The 23,092-nt window shown below is 34.6% G+C and overlaps 1 protein-coding gene across 1 annotated transcript; it reads right to left on the reverse strand.

Moving 5' to 3' along the window:
- Positions 1-2,068: 2,068 nt before the first annotated feature.
- On the reverse strand, positions 2,069-15,438 carry PSMB1 (proteasome 20S subunit beta 1). Its single transcript, XM_051998201.1, has 6 exons — positions 15,244-15,438; positions 10,294-10,401; positions 8,899-8,980; positions 4,633-4,762; positions 3,330-3,436; positions 2,069-2,370 (listed from the first exon to the last, which is right to left on the reverse strand). Exons 1-6 carry the CDS (start codon positions 15,363-15,365, stop codon positions 2,185-2,187), a joined length of 735 nt encoding a protein of 244 aa, XP_051854161.1. The 5' UTR covers positions 15,366-15,438; the 3' UTR covers positions 2,069-2,184.
- Between the last annotated feature and the right edge of the window lie 7,654 nt (positions 15,439-23,092).

Below are 23,092 nucleotides of genomic sequence, written 5' to 3' on the forward strand. Positions count from 1 at the left end.
GTGTGTTTTAACAAATCATTTTCCAATTTAAAAATCTCCACCATTTTCCACTTAGAAGTGAACAGAAGGGGCAGAGATATGTATTTTGGACATGACAACTGTGCTAATTCATTTTGCTTTACTATGCTCCTTTGCTTTTAAGAACCTTAATTAGGTACATTATTGGTGGAATTGTGAATACATCCAACCGTTCTGGAGAGCAATTTGGAACTATGCTCAAAAAGTTATCAAACTGTGCATACCCTTTGATCCAGCAGTGTTACTACTGGGCTTATATCCCAAAGAGATCATAAAGAAGGGAAAGGGAGCTGTATGTGCACGAATATTTGTGGCAGCCCTCTTTGTAGTGGCCAGAAACTGGAAACTGAGTAGATGCCCATCAGTTGGAGAATGGCTGAATAAATTATGGTATATGAATATTATGGAATATTATTGTTCGCTAAGAAATGACCAACAGGATGATTTCAGAAAGGCCTGGAGAGACTTACACGAACTGATGCTGAGTGAAACAAGCAGGACCAGGAGATCATTATATACATCAACAATACTATATGATGATCAATTCTGATGCATCTGGCCATCTTCAGCAATGAGATGAACCAAATCAGTTCCAATGGAGCAGTAATGAACTGAACCAGCTACACCCAGTGAAAGAACTCTGGGAGATGACTAAGAACCATTACATTGAATTCCCAATCCCTATATTTTTGCAGGCCTGCATTTTGGATTTCCTTCACAGGCTAATTGTACAATATTTCAGAGTCCAAAAGAATATCTACTGGTCATCCTGCCATCTGAGAGAGGGGGTAGGGGAAAGGAGGGGAAAAATTGGAACAAAAGGTTTGGCAATTGTCAAATACTGTAAAATTACCCATGCATATAACTTGTAAATAAAAAGCTATTTAAAAAAAAAACCTTAATTAGGGTTTCTATGTAAATGAAAACGACATATAGGAAAAACAAGGTAAAGATGGTACTAAGAAGATATAACAATTAAAGTCCACAATTGCTTCCAATCACCCTATTCTATCTCAATTAGCTGAAATTGTTCTTTACTCTTAACACCAAGAGGTTTGGAATCAGAAGAGCTGATTGGTTAGCAATTTCTATGACCATCTGGCAATTTCTTATCAAAGCAAGTGAGAGCAGAGCCCAAAAACAGTATGAGGCATATTTAGTGGAAATTCTTTTTTGGGTATGGGTTCAACTAGATGGCCACTGAGATCCTTCCAATTCTAAAATTCTATGATCAATATGAGAACTCTGCACTTGCCAATCAGGCATACAAATGCAAAATGAAGTATTAGACTTGTCCTTCACTAAGACTGCATTATGGATCACTAATCTATACTCCCTATCTGGAAATCTTCATCAAGTAGAAAAGGGAAGGAAACCTCAGAGAGACTGTAAAGGGAATTCTGGTTCAAATATGGATTGAATTGATACCCTCTTAAATCTTTTCCCTCTGAAACTGTGTGAATCATCCACCTAGGATGACTTAAAAAGGAGTCTAATGTAAAAGGCAGAAAGAAGCTCCTAAAATCAATCTCCAACTGCAAAAATAACTATGAAAAGACAGACGAAAGCCTTATTTCCAAGTTAATCTTGTCCCAAGAAATCTGTGAAGGCCAGGATTATATATATAAATCCCATCAGTAAAAGTCCCTTCTAATTCCAAGATATCTCAAAAGTTTTTTCTAGCTCCATTTCTCCCCATGAGGCGTCTTGCACCAGACTTTTCCAAGAGATAGAACAATGATACTACAGCATTTTTTCATACAAAATCCTCAATAGCAAAAAATGTACCCTACCACCACCAAAGGTATCTATGATGTTGTTCAATATTGGGATTCATAGGACATGAAAAAGGCCTCAGAATAAAAGAAAATGAGATTCAGACTCAGTCGTGTAGAATGGGGACTGCCAGTTTAGGAGTAAAGGAAATGGACTACAAAACTGTTTTTTTCTAACTCATCCTGTATGTTTTTCAATAAATCTCTATTTAGTCTAGTAAATCTCTTACATAAATCATTTGTATCACCCAAATTGCAAACCATAGACCAGATACTTTCCAACTTTTCGAAAATGTTTTATTAAGACAAATCAGTCATACATTACAAGCAGACTAAATCTTGCAAAAATTGAGATAATCTTTCCAAATGATTAAATGTAATAGTGTACAAATCAATCCTTCCTTAATGGAACAGTCTCTTCTTTAATGCCATCTTTAGTAACAATGCAAATCTTAAGTGAGTCTCCAGTATACACATCTCTCTCAGCTGCAGAAATAAACACATCCTTCACAAGCTGCATGGCCCTTTCCAAGGACAGAGGAATATGCTCCACATTCTGCATATTCTTAAAACCAACCTAAGGGGGCAAAAGAAAGCAAAATAGGTAATTAATGCATGCTGTAATATTAATGGTTAAAAAAAGCTTTTAAAAAGACCCTGATAGCTTTAAAAGCATAATTTCTATTACCTGAAGAAAAGTGAATAATTTTTGTGGTATATGAATGTTATGGAATATTATTGTTCTGTAAGAAATGACCAGCAGGATGAATACGGAGAGGCCTGGAGAGACTTACATGAACTGATGCTAAGTGAAATGAGCAGAACCAGGAGATCATTATACACTTCGACAACGATATTGTATGAAGATGTATTCTGATGGAAGTGGATTTCTTTGACAAAGAGACCTAACTCAGTTTCAATTGATAAATGATGGACAGAAGCAGCTACATCCAAAGGAAGAACACTAGGAAAGGAGTGTGAACTATTTGCATTTTTGTTTTTCTTCCCGGGTTATTTTTACCTTCTGAATCAAATTCTCCCTGTGCAACAAGAGAACTGTTCGGTTCTGCAAACATATATTGTATCTAGGATATATTGCAACATATCTAACATATATGTGACTGCTTGCCATCTAGGGGAGGGGGTGGAGGGAGGGAGGGGAAAAATCGGAACAGAAGCGAGTGCAAGGGATAATGTTGTAAAAAAAATTACCCTGGCATGGATTCTGTCAATATAAAGTTATTATAAAATAAAATAAAATATTAAAAAAAAAAAGAAAAGTGAATAATTTTAATAAACACTTTTAAAAACCTCCCCTACCTTCCAAATCTCCAATGCTATAAGATACAGTGTGTGATCAATAAGTGTTTACAGAATAAAAAAATATATAAAACTAAACCAAATTCACAGAGTAGCAAGAGATTTTGATTTCTCAAATCTTTCAAATGAAATGAGAAATCCATATTATAAATGTGTTTGAAAACAAAGAAAAGGATTTTATGACAAGACAAAAAAAATTGCATATAGGTTTGTTACCTGATTGTCAAGCAGAGGCTGAAGCATAGCACTTGCTGATCCTCCAGCCTTGAAGGAGTCTCTCTGGTAAGATCCTACAGGATCAAAACTGTACACAGCTCCTTTGCCTTAAAAAGAAAAAAAAAAGGAAAGAAAAAAAAAAAAAAAAAGAAAGTTCAAAAGTTTTCACTGATTCCACACTAGAAAGGCATTAAAAAAAGAAAGACAATTTACTCTTAGATTCAAATGCAGATTTGAATACTTGGGATATCCCATTAATAAAGCTTATGGTATTTTAAATTACACTTACAATATATAAAATTTTTTACAAAAATTCTAGTCATTACTGCATAATACCATCTTTTGAGAAAATCTCAAAAGGTTCTTTCAAGTGAAAGTATAAAACAACACAGAGTTTCTAGGCTATTTTTCTTCAGTATCCTCCACGTTACCTATTCCTTCCAAGTTAAAGCCAATTTAGATAAGAAAATTGGCGCAACCACCTAGAATTCTATATTCGTGATTTCCAATTTTTAATAGGCTCTTTTTGTATGAACAGTTAACATCTCTACACACACACACACACACACACACACACACCCCCGTGCTTTTTCTCAGAAAACTGCATATGAACCAGGAATTGAAATAAGACTTTAAGTTAGTTTTTATATTGCAAAAACATGTAGTATTTCCTACATTTCCAAATTCCAAATAGAACTCTCTTCCTTTTATTAATTCTTGAAACTGGATAGTGCTAATCAATCAAGTTAGCTAGCTCTTATCTATTCTTCTCAAACCACAAAAGGCTTAATTTGATGTCCACTTTATGGATGAGGAAATCAAAGCTCAACCGCGTGAAGTGATCTGCTCAAGACCGTATACGTGATAAGCTTCCGGCATGTTATTCAAAATTCTCCCAACAACAGAGTTAGACTCTATGATCCCTTATACCAACAATGACTCTTAAAAAATTCCAAGTGTTCTGAGATCAATAGCTATAATACTGGAATAAAAATACAGAATGCCAAAAGGACTATTTGGAAAGATAATATTCAGTAGGAAAATTATGATGATTATTTAAAATATTCATTATTTTACTGTTTTATATTCTCATATAAAGTAGCTATTTCTACTATTTTCTATGTAATTCTAGCCATATTATTTATCTTCTCAGAACCTGTTTTCTGATAGCAAAATACTTTCTAATTTCCTGTATAATAGGAAATTGAGACTAATAATACTGCTATTCATTTTTAGCAACATATTACTGAAGAAATGAAAAACACCATTCACTCTCCCTTCTTCTCTAGAAAGAAATTCTAACCTTCTTCATCAAGTCCACCAATGATGTTATAAACATAGTAAGGAAAAAAGCGTCTTGAATAGAGGATCGTAGACAACATTGCTGCAATTGCTCCTGTGGTCATGGCCTTATTATTGGAATGTTTATACATCTGCAATTAAGTTATGAAAACAGAAAAAAACATTATTATATAGGATAACTTTGACAGGCAAACACAAGACAATTTTGTCGTTATTAAATAAAACAACATAATTAAGAGAATTATCATATGTTATAATTAAGGTTACCAGATTTCTTTCATAAAGACATTTTTAAAGTGCTGAATTTCCAGTGTCTTATGGAGAACAATCAAATTTTGCATGCCTATATTTTCTATATTTTCTAGGCCTCAAAGTTAGCACATGAGCATGCAAAGAAGACTCATACAACATAAAATGATCTAGAATACCACATTCTAGAATCATGGTACCTGAATACATAACCCTCACTAGGTCACAGTCACATGTCAACCATTTGAAGGATCAGGGGAAATGGAGGTTCACAAGGAATTCTTTTATTATAGATATATCTAGAATAGTTCATGGTAGCAGCCTTGGCATTTAAGCTGTTTCCTTAGAAAACAGAACTTGACAAAATATAATCATTATATAAATTCCCAGTTCTAGCTTTTTAACACCCTAGACAGTTAATGTTTATTACCTGAAGGAGTATCAAAATTCTCCAGAATATTCCAAAACTGATTTTAGTTCAACATAACCTGTTTTTAAAATATGCCTGATATCTAATTTTAAAGATGTAAACCGTTTGATGCAAAAATCAAACAATTATAATCTGACAGTTATCAAAAATGTGTGAATCACTACTAAAATACATATTAATCAAAATACTTTTTCAAGATATAGGTGAAGGTACACAAACAAATCAATCCAGTTAAGGTTAGAAGGATTCTGATAAAGGCTTCATATCTAAAATATATAGAAAATTTACTCAACTTTATAAGAATACAAGCTATTCCCCAATTGATAAACAGTGAAAGGATATGGAAAACAATTTTCAGATGAAGAAATTGAAGCCATTTATAGTCATATGAAAAAATCACTATTGATTAGAGAGAAATGCAAATTAAAACAACTCTAAGATACCACCTCATGCCTATTAGATTGACTAAGATGACAGAAAAAGATAATGACAAATGTTGAAGGGAATGTGGGAAAACTGGGACACTAATGCATTATTAGTAGAGTTGTGAACTGATCTAATCTTTCTGAAGAGCAATTTGGAATTATCCCAAATCATACTATAAAACTTCATATTCTTTGATCTAGCAGTGCCACAATTGGATCTGTATCCCAAGGAGATCATGAAAAAGGGAAAAAGACCCACATGTGCAAAAAATATTTGTAGCATCTCTTCCTGTGGTGGCAAAGAATTGGAAAATGAGTAATCATTGGGGAATGATTAAATTATGATATATAAAAGTAATGACATTATTATTTTATAAAGAAACGATGAACAAGCTGATTTTAGAAAGGCCTGGAAAAATTTAAATGAACTGATGTGCTGCATGAAACAAGCAGAACCAGGAAAAGATTATACACAACAGTAGCAAGACTGTATAATGAGTAAATATAATAGAGTTGATTCTTCTCAAACTTTGGATGAAAAATGCCATTTGCATCCAGAGAGATAATTATGGAGACTGAATATAAATTAACACATGCTATGTTCACTTTTTTTTTTGTGGTTTCCCTTTTGTTCTGATTTTTCTCTCCCAACATAGTTCATATGAAAATATGTAAAAAATGAATGTACATGTATAATAAAAAAATGCTATTCCATGAAAAAAAAAAAAAAAAAAAAGATATAGGTGAAGGACTTATGATTAAAAATGCTATCCATAGCCAGAGAAAAATTAGCGATTAGCTCAAAATTAGTGATTGGGTCTGAAAACAGGTTGAAGCCTAATTTTTTAAACTTTATTTTTCTTGAGATTTTTTTTTTTTGGGGGGGGAGGTTTGGAGGGAAGAGGGAAGAATTTTGACTTTCACAAAAAGACTTTTATGGAAATATTTTGGATAACTTCACATGTATCTTCTCAATGGAAGGGAAGAGAAACTGAAATTCAAAATTTCAAAAACAAATGTTAAAAAAAATCGTTTTACATGTCAGTGGGGAAAAATAAAATATTAAATAAATAAAGGAAAGGAAAGGACATAGATGAAAATCTTTTTCACAACTTTTCATTTCAAAAATATGTCATAATTTACAGACAGTAATTACTCTCATAACTACAAACTGGCTGGCAACAGCTTCCCTCCAGAATTACAAAATGGTAATAAATGAATGAAAATTGGGCACAAAACAACGAATAAAGAAGGTATAGGAAACAATGGATCACAAGATAAATCTCATAAACACACATAAGTGTTTTTCTAAGAGAAAATACAATCACAATGAGGCACTAAAAATTAATAAATACAATGCCGAAAAAGAATACAATTTTAAAACCCCATTTAGAAAGAAAAATTCTGCACCAATAACTATGAAAATGAAAAATGAACTTTAAGTGCTGTACTATGTGCAAAGCAGTGTAAGTACTGTGGTAAATTATGAATAAAATCCTCTCTTCCCTCCCCCCCAAAAATAATCATGAAACAGGAGCAACACCCCCCCACACACACACACACAATGTTTCAGAGGAGCAACAAAAATAAATAAATAATTAACTAAAGGACAGAAAATTACCAAATTAAAATTACCAATAATATCAAAAAGCCAAAGCTAGTAACTATAGCAAATCATTTAAAAAATATTAAGTCTCTGAAAAAGAGAATGGCAGCTCTTAACCTCAAAAATGCAGAAATGAAAGAAAAACTAATAGCTATGACTAGTTATAATTGTGATATCAAATGCCAAATGTTATATAAAACAACATGCTCTAATAGCTAAAAGTACTTATACTAGATATTTAAGGACTGCCTACTTTTTCTGAACTCTTATTTTTTGTTTCATAACAAAGTTCAATCTCTGAGTAGGGAAGGCAATTGTTACATAATGGAAAATAAATTAAGTAAAAGATACCTATAAAACTTAAAAAAAAAAAAAAAAACTGTAAAGTAACCATTCTGCCTCTACCCTCAAGCAAAACAAAGATTTTAAATAGTAATAATCATCTATGTAACTTTTTTTTTTTTTACATTAGGCTATATTTGTAGCTTTTTAAAAAACAATAAATTACCAAAAGCCGAGTCTATGTATCTATATGTTATCCTAAGTAGTCAAAGGATGGCACTTTAATATTGTTTTGAGTATTTGTATCACAAAGCAAAAAACAAAATCTGATATACAATCTGTATAATAAATACCAAAGGACTATATCAGATTTTTTTCTTCCAAATGAATTTTGTTGCCCCAACTATTACTTAAAATAAGGCTAATACAGCAGCAACCTAGACTACAGATAATTCTAGATAACAATGGTCAAAATCAACTCTGGACAGAATTACAAAGAAAGTAAATTTAACCTCTTTTCTTCTTTCTCATAAAACCAAAATCCTGAAAACTATTCTTGTTCTCAACTGGTTTTTATCTAATTCTTGTCAAAATTCTGCCTTCTAACTAAACTGTTAGGTGATATTAGGATTGAGATGTGACTGTCTTTTAGGTTCCTAGTCTACTCCATTCTAAAAAAAATCAAGATTTGGGCAAGAATTCTTCTCCAGGATACCAAACTAATTTCCTGTGTTTTAGCTGCCTCACATAGCCAAATACTTTTGTCTATTTTCTAGAGAAACCAGAGAGTTCTGTTATAAAAACAAAAAATCAGTGTCTGCTATGCCTTCTGTACTCTTTTAATAGGTTACTTCTTTTTTGTTGTCGGTTTAGGTTTTTTGGTTTGTTTTTTCCAAGGCAATTGGGTTTAAGTGACTTGCCCAGAGTCATACAGCTAATAAGCATTAAGAGTCTGAGACCAGATTTGAACTTAGGTCCTCCTGATTTCAAGGCCAGTGCTCTATCCACTGTCCTAACTGCCTCTAGATATGCTCCTTCTTAAAGATTACTGACTTATTATTTGGTACAAAGATGTTTGTTAATCGTATTTTTTGTACAATACTGGTGATATTTTAGTCGCCATTATAGCTGACACATTTAACAATGCATGACATTTAGTAGGGGAAGGGATGTGAGGTCTTTGAACACTGGATCTAGTGTCCAAAGAACAACAGTCTGTCAAACTGTCAGACTCATAGGACATATTGAATCAGTGAGACTATCAATGACATCTACCTTTAATCTTGCTTCAATAATTTTAGTAAGTGTAAGGCAGTCTCCATGAAAACCACTGCATCCAATAACTGTTTTGTCTGTTCTGTAAAATACAAATTCAAAAATATTATTATTTGCACTGCAGGGAGGACAAAGGGAGGAAAGGAATGGGAAAGAAGGGAATTAGGGGGAGGGAGAAAGAAAAGATTTAGAAAAGGAAGAGAATGTATGAAAAGCAAAAAGCAGGCAAGGAGAGGTAGCCAGCATAGAAATGCTCATTTTAAAATATAAATATCTCCAGGAAGATTAAGGGCTCTCATTCATATCCTAGTACTGGTTAATCCGATTATTTTCTTCAATTCAAAAAACACTTATTAAGTTAGGAACTCTTAACAGACTATGGGGATGCAAGACCAAAAAAATAAAAATCTCCATCATCAAGGAACTTACATTCTACTGGGAGGAAAAAAAATACATAAAAATATGCAAATGATACAATACAATTAAATACAAATTAATTAAGGAATGAGTAACCAATGAGGAAATCAGTAAGAGTTGGCATTTGAAGTATTCCATGAAGGGAGCTATAGATTCCAAAATGCAGAATTTTAAAAAGAGAATATCCCAGACATGGGAAACAGCCTGTACCAATGCACAGAATGTTCTGTATGAAGAACATCAAGTAGACCAGCTGATTAAATCGCAGAATGCCTGAAGGAAGTAATATACAATTATCCTACAAGGATGGATTAGAACCAAATTATAAAGTACTTTAAATGGCAAAGAGGAGATTTGGTATACTATCCCAGAGGTAATGGGAAGTTGTTGGGTAATGACATGATGTTAGATTTGTACCTACTAAGATCTACTAATAGCTGGAGAAGTAATGGGAGTTTTTCTCTAATTCTAAATGAAAGGTAATTTAAGACAGGTGCTTTAAGGAAAAACATGGGTCAAAATAAAGTGCTAAATTGGGATCTAAGGTCAACATGAGAGAACTAGATGACTGGGAATGGAAGAGGACACCAAGAAGTAATAATGGTGTACAAAGAGGATGTGGGAAGGGTAGCAGATGCTAAAGAATTATTCTATCTCTTCTTATTCTACCTCTGTCTTCCTGCACTGAATGTTCCTTTCTTTAAGAACTAAAAATTCAAATTTATGCTAGTTTAGTAACATGAGTTAAATAGACTTCTATGCAGTAGTTTAGGAACCTAATCAAAATTTAAGTTTCTATGGGAAGATAAACTGCATCTACTTCATATATAAGTGGTTGGGAGAAAAGTATTTTATAAATTACATAAATGTGAGTAATTTTTATTAATAGAGTTTTAAAAAAGATTTTGGAATACACAAACTTAAAATCATCTCCATGTTATATAAATATATGCTATATTTCCCAAGAAATTTACTTACAGTTTATAACATTTGGGGCTATCCCGAGTATGAATTGAAAAACCTTCACTTAGTCGGGTGTCAGAGGCAACAATGGAAAAATCTTCTCCAGCAATTGCCAAAACAGTTCTAGAAAAAAAAAGAAAGAGAAGGTAAATCAGTTAGATTTCCAAAGCTTTGTCCTTTAGTCACTCTCTCCCTCTCTAGTCTTCAATTAGCTCTAGAAAGATAACTCCAAAAACTATGGGATTCTTTTAAGTCTCAGCCCAAATTGCCAACTCCTTCACATGAATACACTGACAGCATTTAGAATTAAAAAAAAAAAAATTTACTGCAGACTTAGGATATAGATAAATCTGCCTCTCCTTCAAAGACCACTATTTCTCAGTCTAGCCTTAAAATCTTGGAGTCATTTTTGTCAGTTTTCCTTCCATATTAGTGTATGCCAATTAGGAGATGATTGCAATGGTCCACATGTATGGTCCTATACCAGAAGAGTGATCAAGAGAAGAAGAAAGGAATGGCCAAATAAAAAGGAAGAAAAGGACTTCATGAATGTCTCCAGGTTGAAGAAGAATGAGACGAAAAGGGACAGGTAAGTTGAGGAAGAATTCTAAAGAAAAAATTAGTTTTAAATATGTTGACTTTGAAATGCTGAAGTGATACCAGGACAACCAAACGATGTCCAACAATCAATGGGAGATAAAAGACTATGTTTGAAAAAGAGATTAGGGCGGAAGATGTGGATTTGAAATTGTAAGGTACAAAACTGACTGTGTAAAGGTACTAAAAAGAAACCATGAAAGATGAGTTTTAAAAGGAAGAAGACAGATAAAACTGGAAAGATGGCAACTGAACTAGGAGCTTGTGAGATCAGGGAAAAATTCACGATGAATGATTTATAAAGGCAGAGAGATTTCTACTTGGAATTATGCATAGTTGAAAAAAAAATCATAATACTGGACCTAATCTGTGTAAACTTCAGGTGAAAGACTGATCAGTTTCCAAGATTCTTTTGCACAAGTGCCAATAAAAGCAAAATTTAAGGAGAAAATACACCAATGAAATATTTGGAAAATAATACATCCCTAGAAATAAAATTTATCTAAAAAAAACTTGATAGGCTATATCAAAAAAAAAAAAAAAAAAAAAAAAAAAAGCTACCAGTTGTCTATTGTCTTATTTATAACAAAAAAGACATACTTATAATGAATCACTTTAGTATATAAAAAGTTTGCAATATGTAAGCGTGGTTCAACTAGAGAATCTTGATCATAAATGTACATTTAAAACAAAAAGATCAAGAATTTAAAGAGAATTAATGGGAAAAAAAATGCAAACAAAGGTAGCCTACCTGTACCAGATCTAAAACTATATTGTAAAGCACCAGACCATCAAAACAGTTAAGTACTGGCTAAGAAATAGAGTAGAGGATCAGTAGAATAGATTAGATTCACAAAACACAATAGTCAATGGTGATAAAAATCTAGTGTCTGATAAACCCAAAGACAAAAGCTTCTGGGAAAAGACAAGAACTTCTGGGAAAACTGGAAAATAGGATGGCAGAAACTAGGCTTTGACTAACACCTAACACCCTATACCAGGGGTCCTCAAACTACAGCCCACAGGCCAGATGCGGCAGCTGAGGAGATTTATCCCCCTCACCCAGGGCTATGAAGTTTCTTTATTTAAGGGACAACAAAACAAAGTTTTCATTTTTACTATAGTCCTGCCCTCCAACAGTCTGAGGGACAGTGAACTGGCCCTATTTTAAAAGTTTGAGGACCCCTGCCCAAGATAAAATTGAAATGGGCTTATGATTTAGACATAAAGGGTGATACTATAAGGAGATTGGGAGAAGGTTATAGTCTACCTCTCAGATCTGTGGAGAATGAAGGGATTTATGGCCAAAGAAGAACTATAGAATATTATGAAATGCAAAATGCATAATTTTGATATTAAATTAAAAAGCTTTTGTATAAACAAAACCAATGCAGCCAAGATTAGAAGGGAAGCAGAAAACTGGGGGGAAATTTTTTACATCCAAGGTTTCTGATAAAGGCCTCATTTCTAAAATATGTAAAGAATTGACTTGAATTTATAAGAATACAAGCCATTCACCAATTGATAAATATCAAATTTTCAGACGAGGAAATTAAAATCATTTCTAGTCATATAAAAAAGGCTCTAAATCAATACTGATTTGAGAAATGAAAATTAAGACAACTCTGAGGTACTACTATACTTCTCAGACTGGCTAAAATGACCAGAAAAAATAATAATAAATGTTGGAGAGGATGTGGGAAAACTGGGATACTAATACATTGTTGGTGGAGTTGTGAAGTGATCCCAACCATTCTGGAGAAAAATTTGAAATTATGCCCAAAGGCATATCAAACTGTAAATACTCACTGATCCTGCAGTGCCCCCACTGGGTCTGTATCCCAAAAAAGTCACACACAAAAAGAAAAAGCACCCACATATGCAGAAATGTTTGTAGTAGCAAGAAACTAGAAACTGAGTAGACGTCCATCAGTTGAAGAATGGCTGAATAAGTTATTGTATGTGAATGTAACAGAATATTATTGTTCTATAAGAAATAATCATCAGGATGATTTCAGAAAGGCCTGGAGAGACATTGTGCACAGAAACAAGATTATGTGATGGACATAACTTTTTTTCAACAATGAGGTGATTCAGGACAATTTCAACAGACTTGTGATGGAGAGAGTGATGTGCATCAAAAAGAGGACTGTGGAGATTGAATGTGGATTACAACAGTATTTTCACCTTTTTTGCTGTTTGCTTGCTTTTTTTCACTTTTTGATCTGATTTTTCTTGTGCAGCATGATAAATATGGAAATACATATAAAAGAATTACACATGTTTAAAATATATTGAATTACTTGCTATCTAGGGAAAGGGAAGGTAGGGGGAAAAAAATTGGAACACAAGGTTTTGCCAAGGTGAATGCTGAAAACTATCTTTGCATATATTTTGAAAGTAAAAAGCTATTTAAAAAAATAAATTATAGTATATAAATTTAATGGAATATTATTGTTCTATGTGAAGCAATCAGCAATGGAATTTAGTGCAATATATGATCCAACAAACACAAAACCCTTTCAAGGAGTCTGCCAGCTCAAAACTACTTTCTTTAGTTGAAGATGCTTTCATTTCTAATACAGTATATATCGTGTGTGTGTGTGTGTGTGTGTGTGTGTGAAACATATCTCCCACAACATAAATAAAAGCTAAGGAGAAGGAAGAGAGAAAAGGTGTTAATTTTCCACAATTAAGAACATAAAGGAGTTCTGAAACTACTAAGTTTGAGAACTGTCAGCTTACTGCACACAGTGTGTAAGACTTAAAATCTCAAAGACATTGAGTTCAAATTTCACTTAAGACACTTATTAGCTCAGCCTTAGTTTCTGCATCTGTAAAATGAGAAGGTTGAAAAGATTGAACTAGATAGCATCTAACATCCTTTCTAACTCGATACCTATAATCCTATGACTCTTTTATATTCCATTTCAAATATACAATTATTCATAATTAAGTCTATGTAGTCAGCTTTTACTGGATTCTACTGTATCATGTTGGTACCAAAAAACTGTAGTTATACAAAGGATAATAAATAAACAAGAGAATAAATAAGAGAAAAACTTTACAACATTTTCAAAATCACAATGACCTAATTACACTTATTTTTTCTGATGGAAAAAAATATTTATCTGATGGCATACAAAATGGGAAAAAAAAAAAAGCAAACACAAAAACTTGTTTGGATGGAAAATCTTAGCCACCACTTTGATTTATGTCATATGTACATGTCCTAAATATAACATTAGAGTTATAATGGCAATAGGACTGAACTTGAGTCAGAGAACCTTCCTAGATATTTGAGTTTCCCTTCTTATTAGATATGTGGTCATGGTAGTTTCTTAGCCTTTCTGCATCTGTAACATGGGAATAGATACTTGTAAGACTTCACAGTAATGTTGTGAATAAAGATTATACAAACTTATGTTAACCAAATATAAATTATAAATATACTTGTGTATATATAGACATAAATCATTTATTTATGAGACTTCAAATATGATTTACAAAATTGTATGTAAAGGTAATAGTAGTAACTTTAAAGAAAAACTGACTATGAGCTTGTATTGGTATAGTTCAAAGATGAAGAAATTCCCTCTAACAACGAAAACTTACGGTCTTAAAATTTTCCTAGATCACTGGCTAACGAACTAGCCCAGTGCTACACTGCTATTTGTCAGTTAAGTCTTTCTGGCTTGAAGACTGTCTCTTTGCAACACATCAGGACTCCTTTCCTTTAAAGTCATCTGTCAACCTAATGTATTCTGCAATACAATACTTAAGACTTTCTCTTCAATTCTGAAATTCTATTTTAAATTATTTTAAAAGTACTGACACCAAACCTGCAATACAATTTAACTACATTCTTTTCCTGTTAAAAAGGCATGTATAAAATATTCTTTAAAACAAGCTAACTTGTGAAACCAAACTCGACCAATCATATATATTTTTGCTGAGGATCCAAGACCGCACGCATCGGTGCGGGGAAACTCCCACCAATGCATTTGCAGAGACTGGGAATGGAGGGGGGCTTGAATCTAGGTCTCTCTGCTTCCAGTCACTGTACCGTACTACCAGTCACAAGCCACGGCAAAGTACAACTGGACAGTTTAGAGAGGGCAGAGACAAAAGGCGCAAAGGATTTTTTTTTCGAACAAAACTCGGCACGACCTTCTCCATACAAATTTTAGAATTTGAAAGACACAGATAAAAGTTTAAGGCTGGCCTGAAGTCCCCGGGGAAGGGCCGGAGACAGGAGTCTCGGAATCCGGGCTCCGGGAGCTAAACGAAAGTGGAAACGATGCCCGGTCCCCCGCCCGGCCTCCCCAGAAAAATGAGGCGGCATCTGAGGGCCCAGCGAGCCTTTACCCTCCGTTGAAGACGTATGGTGAGAAGCGGCGCTGCACGGGGCCCACGCTGCTGTGAGGCTCCAGCTCCCGCTCCGTCCCGGGCCCCGGGTACATAGCGGTGAAAGGGGAAGCGGACAACATCGCGAGGTAGCGGCAGCAAGAACAGTTCCTGCAGTTGCTGTCTCACGGAGAGATGGCTGCTCTGACGGAAGTTAAGTCACTTCCGGATCCCGCCCCGCCCAGCTCCACTTTCAGCAGAGCCGCTCTATCTGAACTACACTCTATCGTCTGCTCCTATGGGCAGGGCGCCCCCTGTCCTTCAGAGGCTCTCTGAGTCTCCTTCCTCAGGCGGAGTATAGCCCCTAGGGAGCGAGAAGGGAGGAAGCAGTGGAGGGAGGCTCTTCTTCCTTCTGAGGCTAAAAAGACGTGTGGCTGCTATTGCCCTGGACTCAACAAATAACAAAAACAAAGGTGGTCCTAAGGTTTTGGGGGTTCCATGTGCTGTGAAACTTATTTAAGAATCATTGATTAACCTAGATCAGATTGTTTGCTATCTTGGTGGGCAGGGGGGAGGTAAGGAACACAAAGAAAAATCTGAAACAAAATCTTAGAAAAATGAATGTTGAAAAATATCTTTACATGTATTTGGGGGAAAAAATGCTATTTTTAAAAAAAAGTCATTAATAGATTAAGCATCTACTAAACTCAACTGATCTCCAAGTCGTTCAAGTCCCACCCTTAACAAGTACTAGCCTTGAAGCCTAAGCTGAAGAACTGATCTTGGAAAAAGGGAGCTCAGGATTCAGATTCCATCTCTGTTCCCTACTAACTTCTCTTAAAATTTGCTGGTGAAATCCTTTGACCCTTCGATCTGGTGAGTTTACTGGCAGGGGCAACTTCCCCATGGAGAAGCTCGCTCTACTAATGCAGATCGCACCTTCTTGGCAACTTCCAGTTGTGGAAAGCTGTCTAAGGAACTGAGAGGTTCCCTCCTACCCCTCATCTTTTGGATGAAGATGTGAGGTCCAGAGTGGCTTGCTCAGGGTCTCCCAGGTAAGGAGAGCAGAATTTAAACCCAGGCCCTCCGATTCCAGATCTATCTAGGATTTCCAGCTTTCATCAGGACAGGATTGTGGTGTTCTCTTCTTTTTTAAGAAGATCATTCTCTCTGGGAGCAGGTTTCTTGGGGAGGTTTCCTTAATTTCAGTTCAGAGTAATAATCACTCTAAACGCAGCCAGGAGTTAAAATCCAGTCCTTTATTGTGTCTTTCAAAGTCTTGAGCTTCAGAAGCCCCTAGCTCCCTCCGAATGTCTCCAGCCAGCACAAAGGTGGAATGTGGAATGAATCTGTCTCTGCCTCCCAGAGTGCTCTCTGTCCCGGCCCCTGAGAGCTTCTTGCTTATTTGCTATGCGTTGAGTACACACCAATCATTATATCACTGGGAAACCATTATTTGTTGTAGGATTAAATCAATTCTAAACTAGATTAAAACATTGTCTCCTCAGTTCCACTTAGTACCTTGTTTCAAGTTCTGGCCCATAACATCTCCTTGTAGGATCAGATCAATCATACTGAACCATGCTAAATTACATAGTTATTGTCTCTATCAATTCTAATGACTTAACACTTTGTAAGGATTCCAACACAGGATTACATAGCAATGGACTAACCTGGCAGCCAAGACATTGTGTTCTGCAAGTAATAGGGTGGCTATGCTGCATCCAGAAGCGAACTGGGTGACAAAAATGTTAACTTTCTTCAGGCCCAGAAATGGTGGGAGATTGTGTACTTTTGGCTTTGTGGGGGGAGGGCTTTTGTTTTTCCTGTATCTTTTTAGTAAAAAAATATCCTTTTGTAAAAGCTTAAAAAAATACACAGTGTCATATTTTCCCTTGGGTGGTTTGGTTAATTCTTCTGAACCTCAATTTTCACTTCTATAAAACTAGGGGAAAGTGGGAAGAGACGATCTCTGGGTTCCCTTCCAGTTCTAAAAAGTTTTTGATAATTACTCCATTGGTGCAAAATCATAAGGACCAAACTTGACTTCATAGAGAAGATAGGAGAAGGTATCTCCTCCCTGCCCCCTCTGTATTAGGAGTAATTGATGAGTAAAGAAGATCACATACAAAATCTGATTTTTTTTGTCAATCATTTTTGCTGGTATTTTTTTTTCATCCTCCATTTAAAAAATGGCTATAAGAGAGAATTCTATGGGGAGGGCAAGAAACTGGGCCTATGTACAGAGTAATGAGAAACAAACAGTAGCAATATGTCTCAGATCCCACGAACAGAAAAGGGTCTCATACAGCTTCTAGCCGGCTTTGAAACCTGCAGAAGAATAACCAGGACTGGAATCTCAGATCTAAGCCTAATCTACTATTCTGTTACTCTGAACAACAGAATTTCAGATGGCTGATAATACTGAGTCCAGAAATAGCTTACTATTGACCAGGAATTTGCAGGAACAGGCAGCAATCAGGCTTTGTACTGAATCAGACAATTTTAAGAGTATTGGAAACTTGCATTTCCAAGCCTGAGCAGTCCCTGAGATGCTGGAGAAATGCAATATTCAATACGTCAAGAAAGTAGGGATAGAACCAGCCCAGACAATCCCTCCAGAAGCATACAGATGCTAGCCCTAAGTGTGAAGTCAGAAAGTAGATTTGAAAAATGAAGAGACTAATGAAGAATCCCTTCATAAAGAGCTTTTATGGTGATAGGGATACTGAAGACAAATTCAGAAGACAATGACTTCAAAAAAAACTACAAGAAAAATTTCAAAGAAAAACACAAAAAAAAAACTTTTTTGACAAAAAAATTCAATCAGAATAGATGGGTTTTTTTTTTAAGTTAAAAATGTTTTTTAATAAGTAAAATGTATTTATGCAAAAATGTAGCAGCTCTATTTTTGGAGGCAAACAATTAGAAAATGAGTTGATACTCATCAATTGGGAAACAGCTAAATAAGTTATGATATATTAAAGTAATATAATATCATTGTTTGATAAAAAAGATGAACATAATCAGGAAAGAACATTGTACAAAGCAAAACTATTCTGAATATCCACAGGGAAGTTTGTTCAAGATAATTAAGGATGGAGGATTGAATAAAGCATGTCAAAGATTCATTGAAAAAAAATAAGTAAAATGTATGCTGGTGGGAAGGGAATTGGAAAAGAAATGAGTGCTATGAAACAAAGAATTAGAAAGGAATTAATAGCTTAGCACAAGTGCAAAACCCCACCGAAACAACAAACTTCCAGAAAATTACAGATTAAATGAAAGGTAATGATTTCCAGAAGACATTAAGTCAAAGGACTGAAAATACAGAATAAAATGGAAGATATCTCAGAGCAAAAATTGATCTAGAAAACAAATGAAAGAAAAAAATTAAGAATGAGTGAATGCCATAAACAAAAAAAGAAGACTCTAGACATCCAATTTTAATTCTTTATCTTGTTTTTGAAGGCAGTCAGGATTAAGTCACTTGATCAGAGTCACATAACTAGTAAGTTTCTGAAATCAGATTTGAATTCAGGTCTTCCTGACTTCAGGGCAGTGTTCTATCTACTAGCACCCTCTTGTTGCCTCAGTTTCAAGATTTCTTAAAAGATAACTGCCTAGGGCAGGATCCCTAACTGCCTATTGAGGATCTCTCCAAAGAGTTTTTGTTTTTCTGGATTATATTTATAGACATTTACCATATTGGAAATAAAAACTATTTTTGAATTTGTAGACCCTCTAAAAGGGTTTCAGAGATCCCCAGGATTCTCTAGACCATACTTTGAGAACCACTGGCCTAGAGCTCCTAGAATTAGAGGGTAAAGTAGACATTTAAAGAATCTGCCAGTCACCTTTTGAAAGAAACCCCAAAATGAAAACTCCCATGAACAACAAAGTGAAAATCCAGCTTTCAAATCAAAGAAACAATACTATAAAGCAAAAAGAAAAAAAAAAAAAAAAAGAATCCAAGTACCATTATTATAGTCGGGATCACACACAATTTAGCATCAACCACTTTAAAAGGACAACTTGGAATATAATTTTCCAGAAAATAAAAGTTATGGGAATAACTTGTCTAGCAAAACTGAGTATAATACTGGGGTAAGGTGGGGGGTGAGGGAATGAACTTAAAAAAAAAAAAAAAGTACTCCTAATGAAAAGACCAAAGCTGTGATGAAACTTTGAAGTTCAAATACAAGAATTAAGAAAAACCATAGAAAAGTAAAAGCAAATGAACAATGAAAAGAATCAAACAAGGATAAATGCTTGCTTTTAAATATGGGGAGACAATACGTTGTCTTCCCTGAACCCTACCATAGGCAGGAGTCATAAAAGGAGCCTATTGAATTAGGGTGTGAGTGATTCTGTTATGAGAAAAATGGAAAGAGGGGAAAGAAAGGAAAATTAGAAAATTATCAACCTAATCAGGGTATAAAACTAGATATCAACACAAACAAACAAACAAAAGCGAAGCAGAGAGCACCAGCCCTGTAGTCAGGAGGCTCTGAGTTCAAATTTAATCTCAGACACTTAACACTTCCTAGCTGTCTGACCCTAGGCAAGTCACTTAACCCCAATTGCCTCAGCCAAAAAAAAAAAAAAAAAAAAAAAAAAAGGAGTGAAGCAAGAACAACTGATACTTGAACCTCTCATCTAAACTGGCCAAAAAGAGGGAATATACAGAGAGAGAGAGAGAGAGAGAGAGAGACATGAAGTTAGGTATAGAAAGAATTTCACTCAATTGGAAATGGGAAAGGGAAGATGAAAATGGAAGTAAATTAAGGAAGAGATTAGTCCTAAGACAAAAAAACAAACAAGCAAACCTCTAAGTAACAAAAATTTTAACTGTTTTTGAGTGGCAAAGAATGAAAATCTGAATTCTCATAAATTGAGGAATGGCTGAAGAAATTATGGTATATAAATGTGAAAAAATACTATTGGGCTATAACACCTCAGAAAAGTCATTTGTATTGATGCAGAATGAAGTGAATATTATTAGAACAATTTATACATCCCAACAATATGGTAAAGACACAACTTTGAAATAATTAGGAACTCTGATTGATTTGGTAGAAACTCCAATAGTAGGAGAGACCCCAATACTTTTCCAGGCTTCAGACTGTCTTGCCTTAGGAATGTAGCTATTGGCAATGATGTCGCACAACTTTGGAGAATGTGTGTAAAAGAAAGGGAGTTGGGCCTGATAGCTTTATTCCATTAAGCAATCCTTCAAGGATGTCTGGTTTGGCATCCAAAAGTCTGGACTGCTATCTCGCACCTGGACTCAAACAATGAGCACTTCTTAGTTTCATGAAAGAAAAAAGGCCTATGTGGAAATTTATTTTGCTTGATTTTATATGTTTGTAATAGTTTTTTTTTTTTTTTCATTCTCAACTTTCGGAAGAAAGGGAGAAAAAATGGAGTTTTACTTACTGAAAAAATGAAGTAAGTATTTTTCTAAAAAGAAATGATCAATAGGCAATTAGTGGTAATGCAAGACTGAAATCAAGACAATGATATATAGGGACTAGATACTATAGGTCCGCAAGTTGTCTGCATAGAAATTTGGTAATCTTACTATTTCCCAAGGGTTTAAATGTCTTCAGTTTTCCTGGAATATTTAACTATTTTATATATTTAGATATAGTTCTGAGTTCTTTGTGTATATTCAGTTTGTATTAAGGACCACACCTGATAAACATATTTTCAGAGAACTCTTAATATGACCCAATTCTTAGCTTTCTTAGAGATTTCTGAGTATGAGCAGACCAATAGAGAATCCTGACTTGATCTGGGATAAACCGTCCTACCTTGATAACTCAAGTCAATTTAAGCCCAGACTTCCTTATTGGGGGGGGAGGGAGAGGGGGGGGGAGGGAGGAGAGGCTCTCTGAGCTAAAGGACATAAAATATAAAAGAGTTTATCAATCAAGAAATACCGGCATGCAATGGAATTTGAATTAGAAATATCCCATGAACGATGCCTGAGCATTTGCCCTTTTTTCTGATGGATTCTGATGGATTGTTGTTGTTCACTGGTTTCAATTGTGCCTAACTATGATTTGGATTTTTTTGGTAAAGATACTCCAGATGAGGAAACTGAGACAAACTAGGATTAAGTGACTTTCCCAGGATTATATAGGTATAATCCAAAACTGGATTTAAAATCACATTTTCGTGACTTCAGGACCATCATTCTATCCACTGGACAATCCAGCTGCCCTCTGACAATAATGAGGAGCTTTTAGGTCTAGTTTGAACTTGACATTCTGGTAACTCTTGGGATGGTTTCTTTGTTTTCTCTAGCAACCATGACAGAAGTAGGGGATGAAGTGTTATATTAGTTAAAAGAAGAAATAGCTTCAGGCTATCTCTTTGCTTTAGAGCTTCTTTTTGAGAGATGGTAAGTGTCCAAATTTTTCATGAAGATGATGGAAGAATAAGTTTTGATCTTCCTGACTACTCCATCAACACTGCCATGTAGAATACAGATAAGCAAATGAGCTTTTGACTGGAACCTAACAGCCTTTTTAAAAGGCGATCAGGCATCAATCTTGAGGCAAATGTGTCCAAGCTTGGCTACACTGAGGTGAGTTTAGGAAGTCTTGAGCGTTTTTTGGTCCATAGAATTAACACTGACTGGTGGGTTAGGGCTCTAGAATAAGTTAACCACCAAGAGCACTGGGTCAAGCCTATCTGTTTTACCCACAGATAACAATAGTGAATTGTTTGGATGGTGCAAAAACAAAGTAAAATATAAAATGCCTAATCAGCAATCTCACAAACTTTTTGATGAGGTTTAAGTTTTAATCCCGAAATAAATTGTAATGGTAGTTACATCAAAAATTTGAATCCTATTTTAAGTGTTTGGTTTTTTTTAATAGGAAAACCTTTTGTGTAGAAATGATGTATTTGTCCTATATTAGACTCATGAGGAAGTTAGGTGTGGTAGTAGACAGACTGCTGAATCTGGAATTAAGAAGATAGACCTGAATTCATATATGACCTAAGATACTTAGTAGCTATGTAACTCTAGCTTGTTGTTAGGATAAAATAAGAAGATAATTGTAAAGTGCTCAGCACAGTGTCTGACACACTATTATATAAATATTCACTACTGTTAGCTACTATTATTTTGTGATAATAAAATTAGATTTTTTTTCTTTTTGATCTGATTTTTCTTGTGAAGCAAGATTATTGTATAAATATGTACACATATATTGGATTTAACATATTGTTTAACATGTTCAACATATTTTGGATTACTTGCCATCTAAAGGAGAAGGAGGGGAAAATTTGGAACACAAGGTTTTGTAAGGGTCAATGTGGAAAATTTATCCATGCATGTGTTTTGAAAATAAAAGGCTTTAATTTAAAAAATAAAAGATAATAAAATGAGATCTTTGTAAATTACTTTGAAACCTTCAGGTGCTATATAAATGCAAGTCATTATTAATTAGCCTTTTAATTCCATAAAATAGGGGAAACCATAGATATATTTGTTGGAGGAGGGGGTAATTAGTTAAAGAGGGCAGGAAAAGGAAGAGTCTCATTAAAAGCTAGGCTCCTACAGGGACTGAACCCTTCTGAAACAATACAGTTGGGTCCAAATCAGAGAAGGCCTCTTATTGGAGAAGGGAATGATACAGTAGCACAGCTTTCGTGGGCCTGTTGGGGTTGAAAGTTAGATGTTAAAGATTCTATACGATTAATATTAGAGTTGTTATAAAAATTGTAATAGTGTAATAATTTCTTAATTTGATTAGTATAAAATCTCATCTAAGGCCCTTTGCTTATTTTATGAAAAGAGGAGGTACAGCAGTAATTTATTTAATTTTATTTGTACAAAACCTGAATTGAAGCA

This window comes from Antechinus flavipes, chromosome 4 (genome assembly GCF_016432865.1).
Source record: "Antechinus flavipes isolate AdamAnt ecotype Samford, QLD, Australia chromosome 4, AdamAnt_v2, whole genome shotgun sequence".
Classification (NCBI taxonomy): Eukaryota; Metazoa; Chordata; class Mammalia; order Dasyuromorphia; family Dasyuridae; genus Antechinus; species Antechinus flavipes.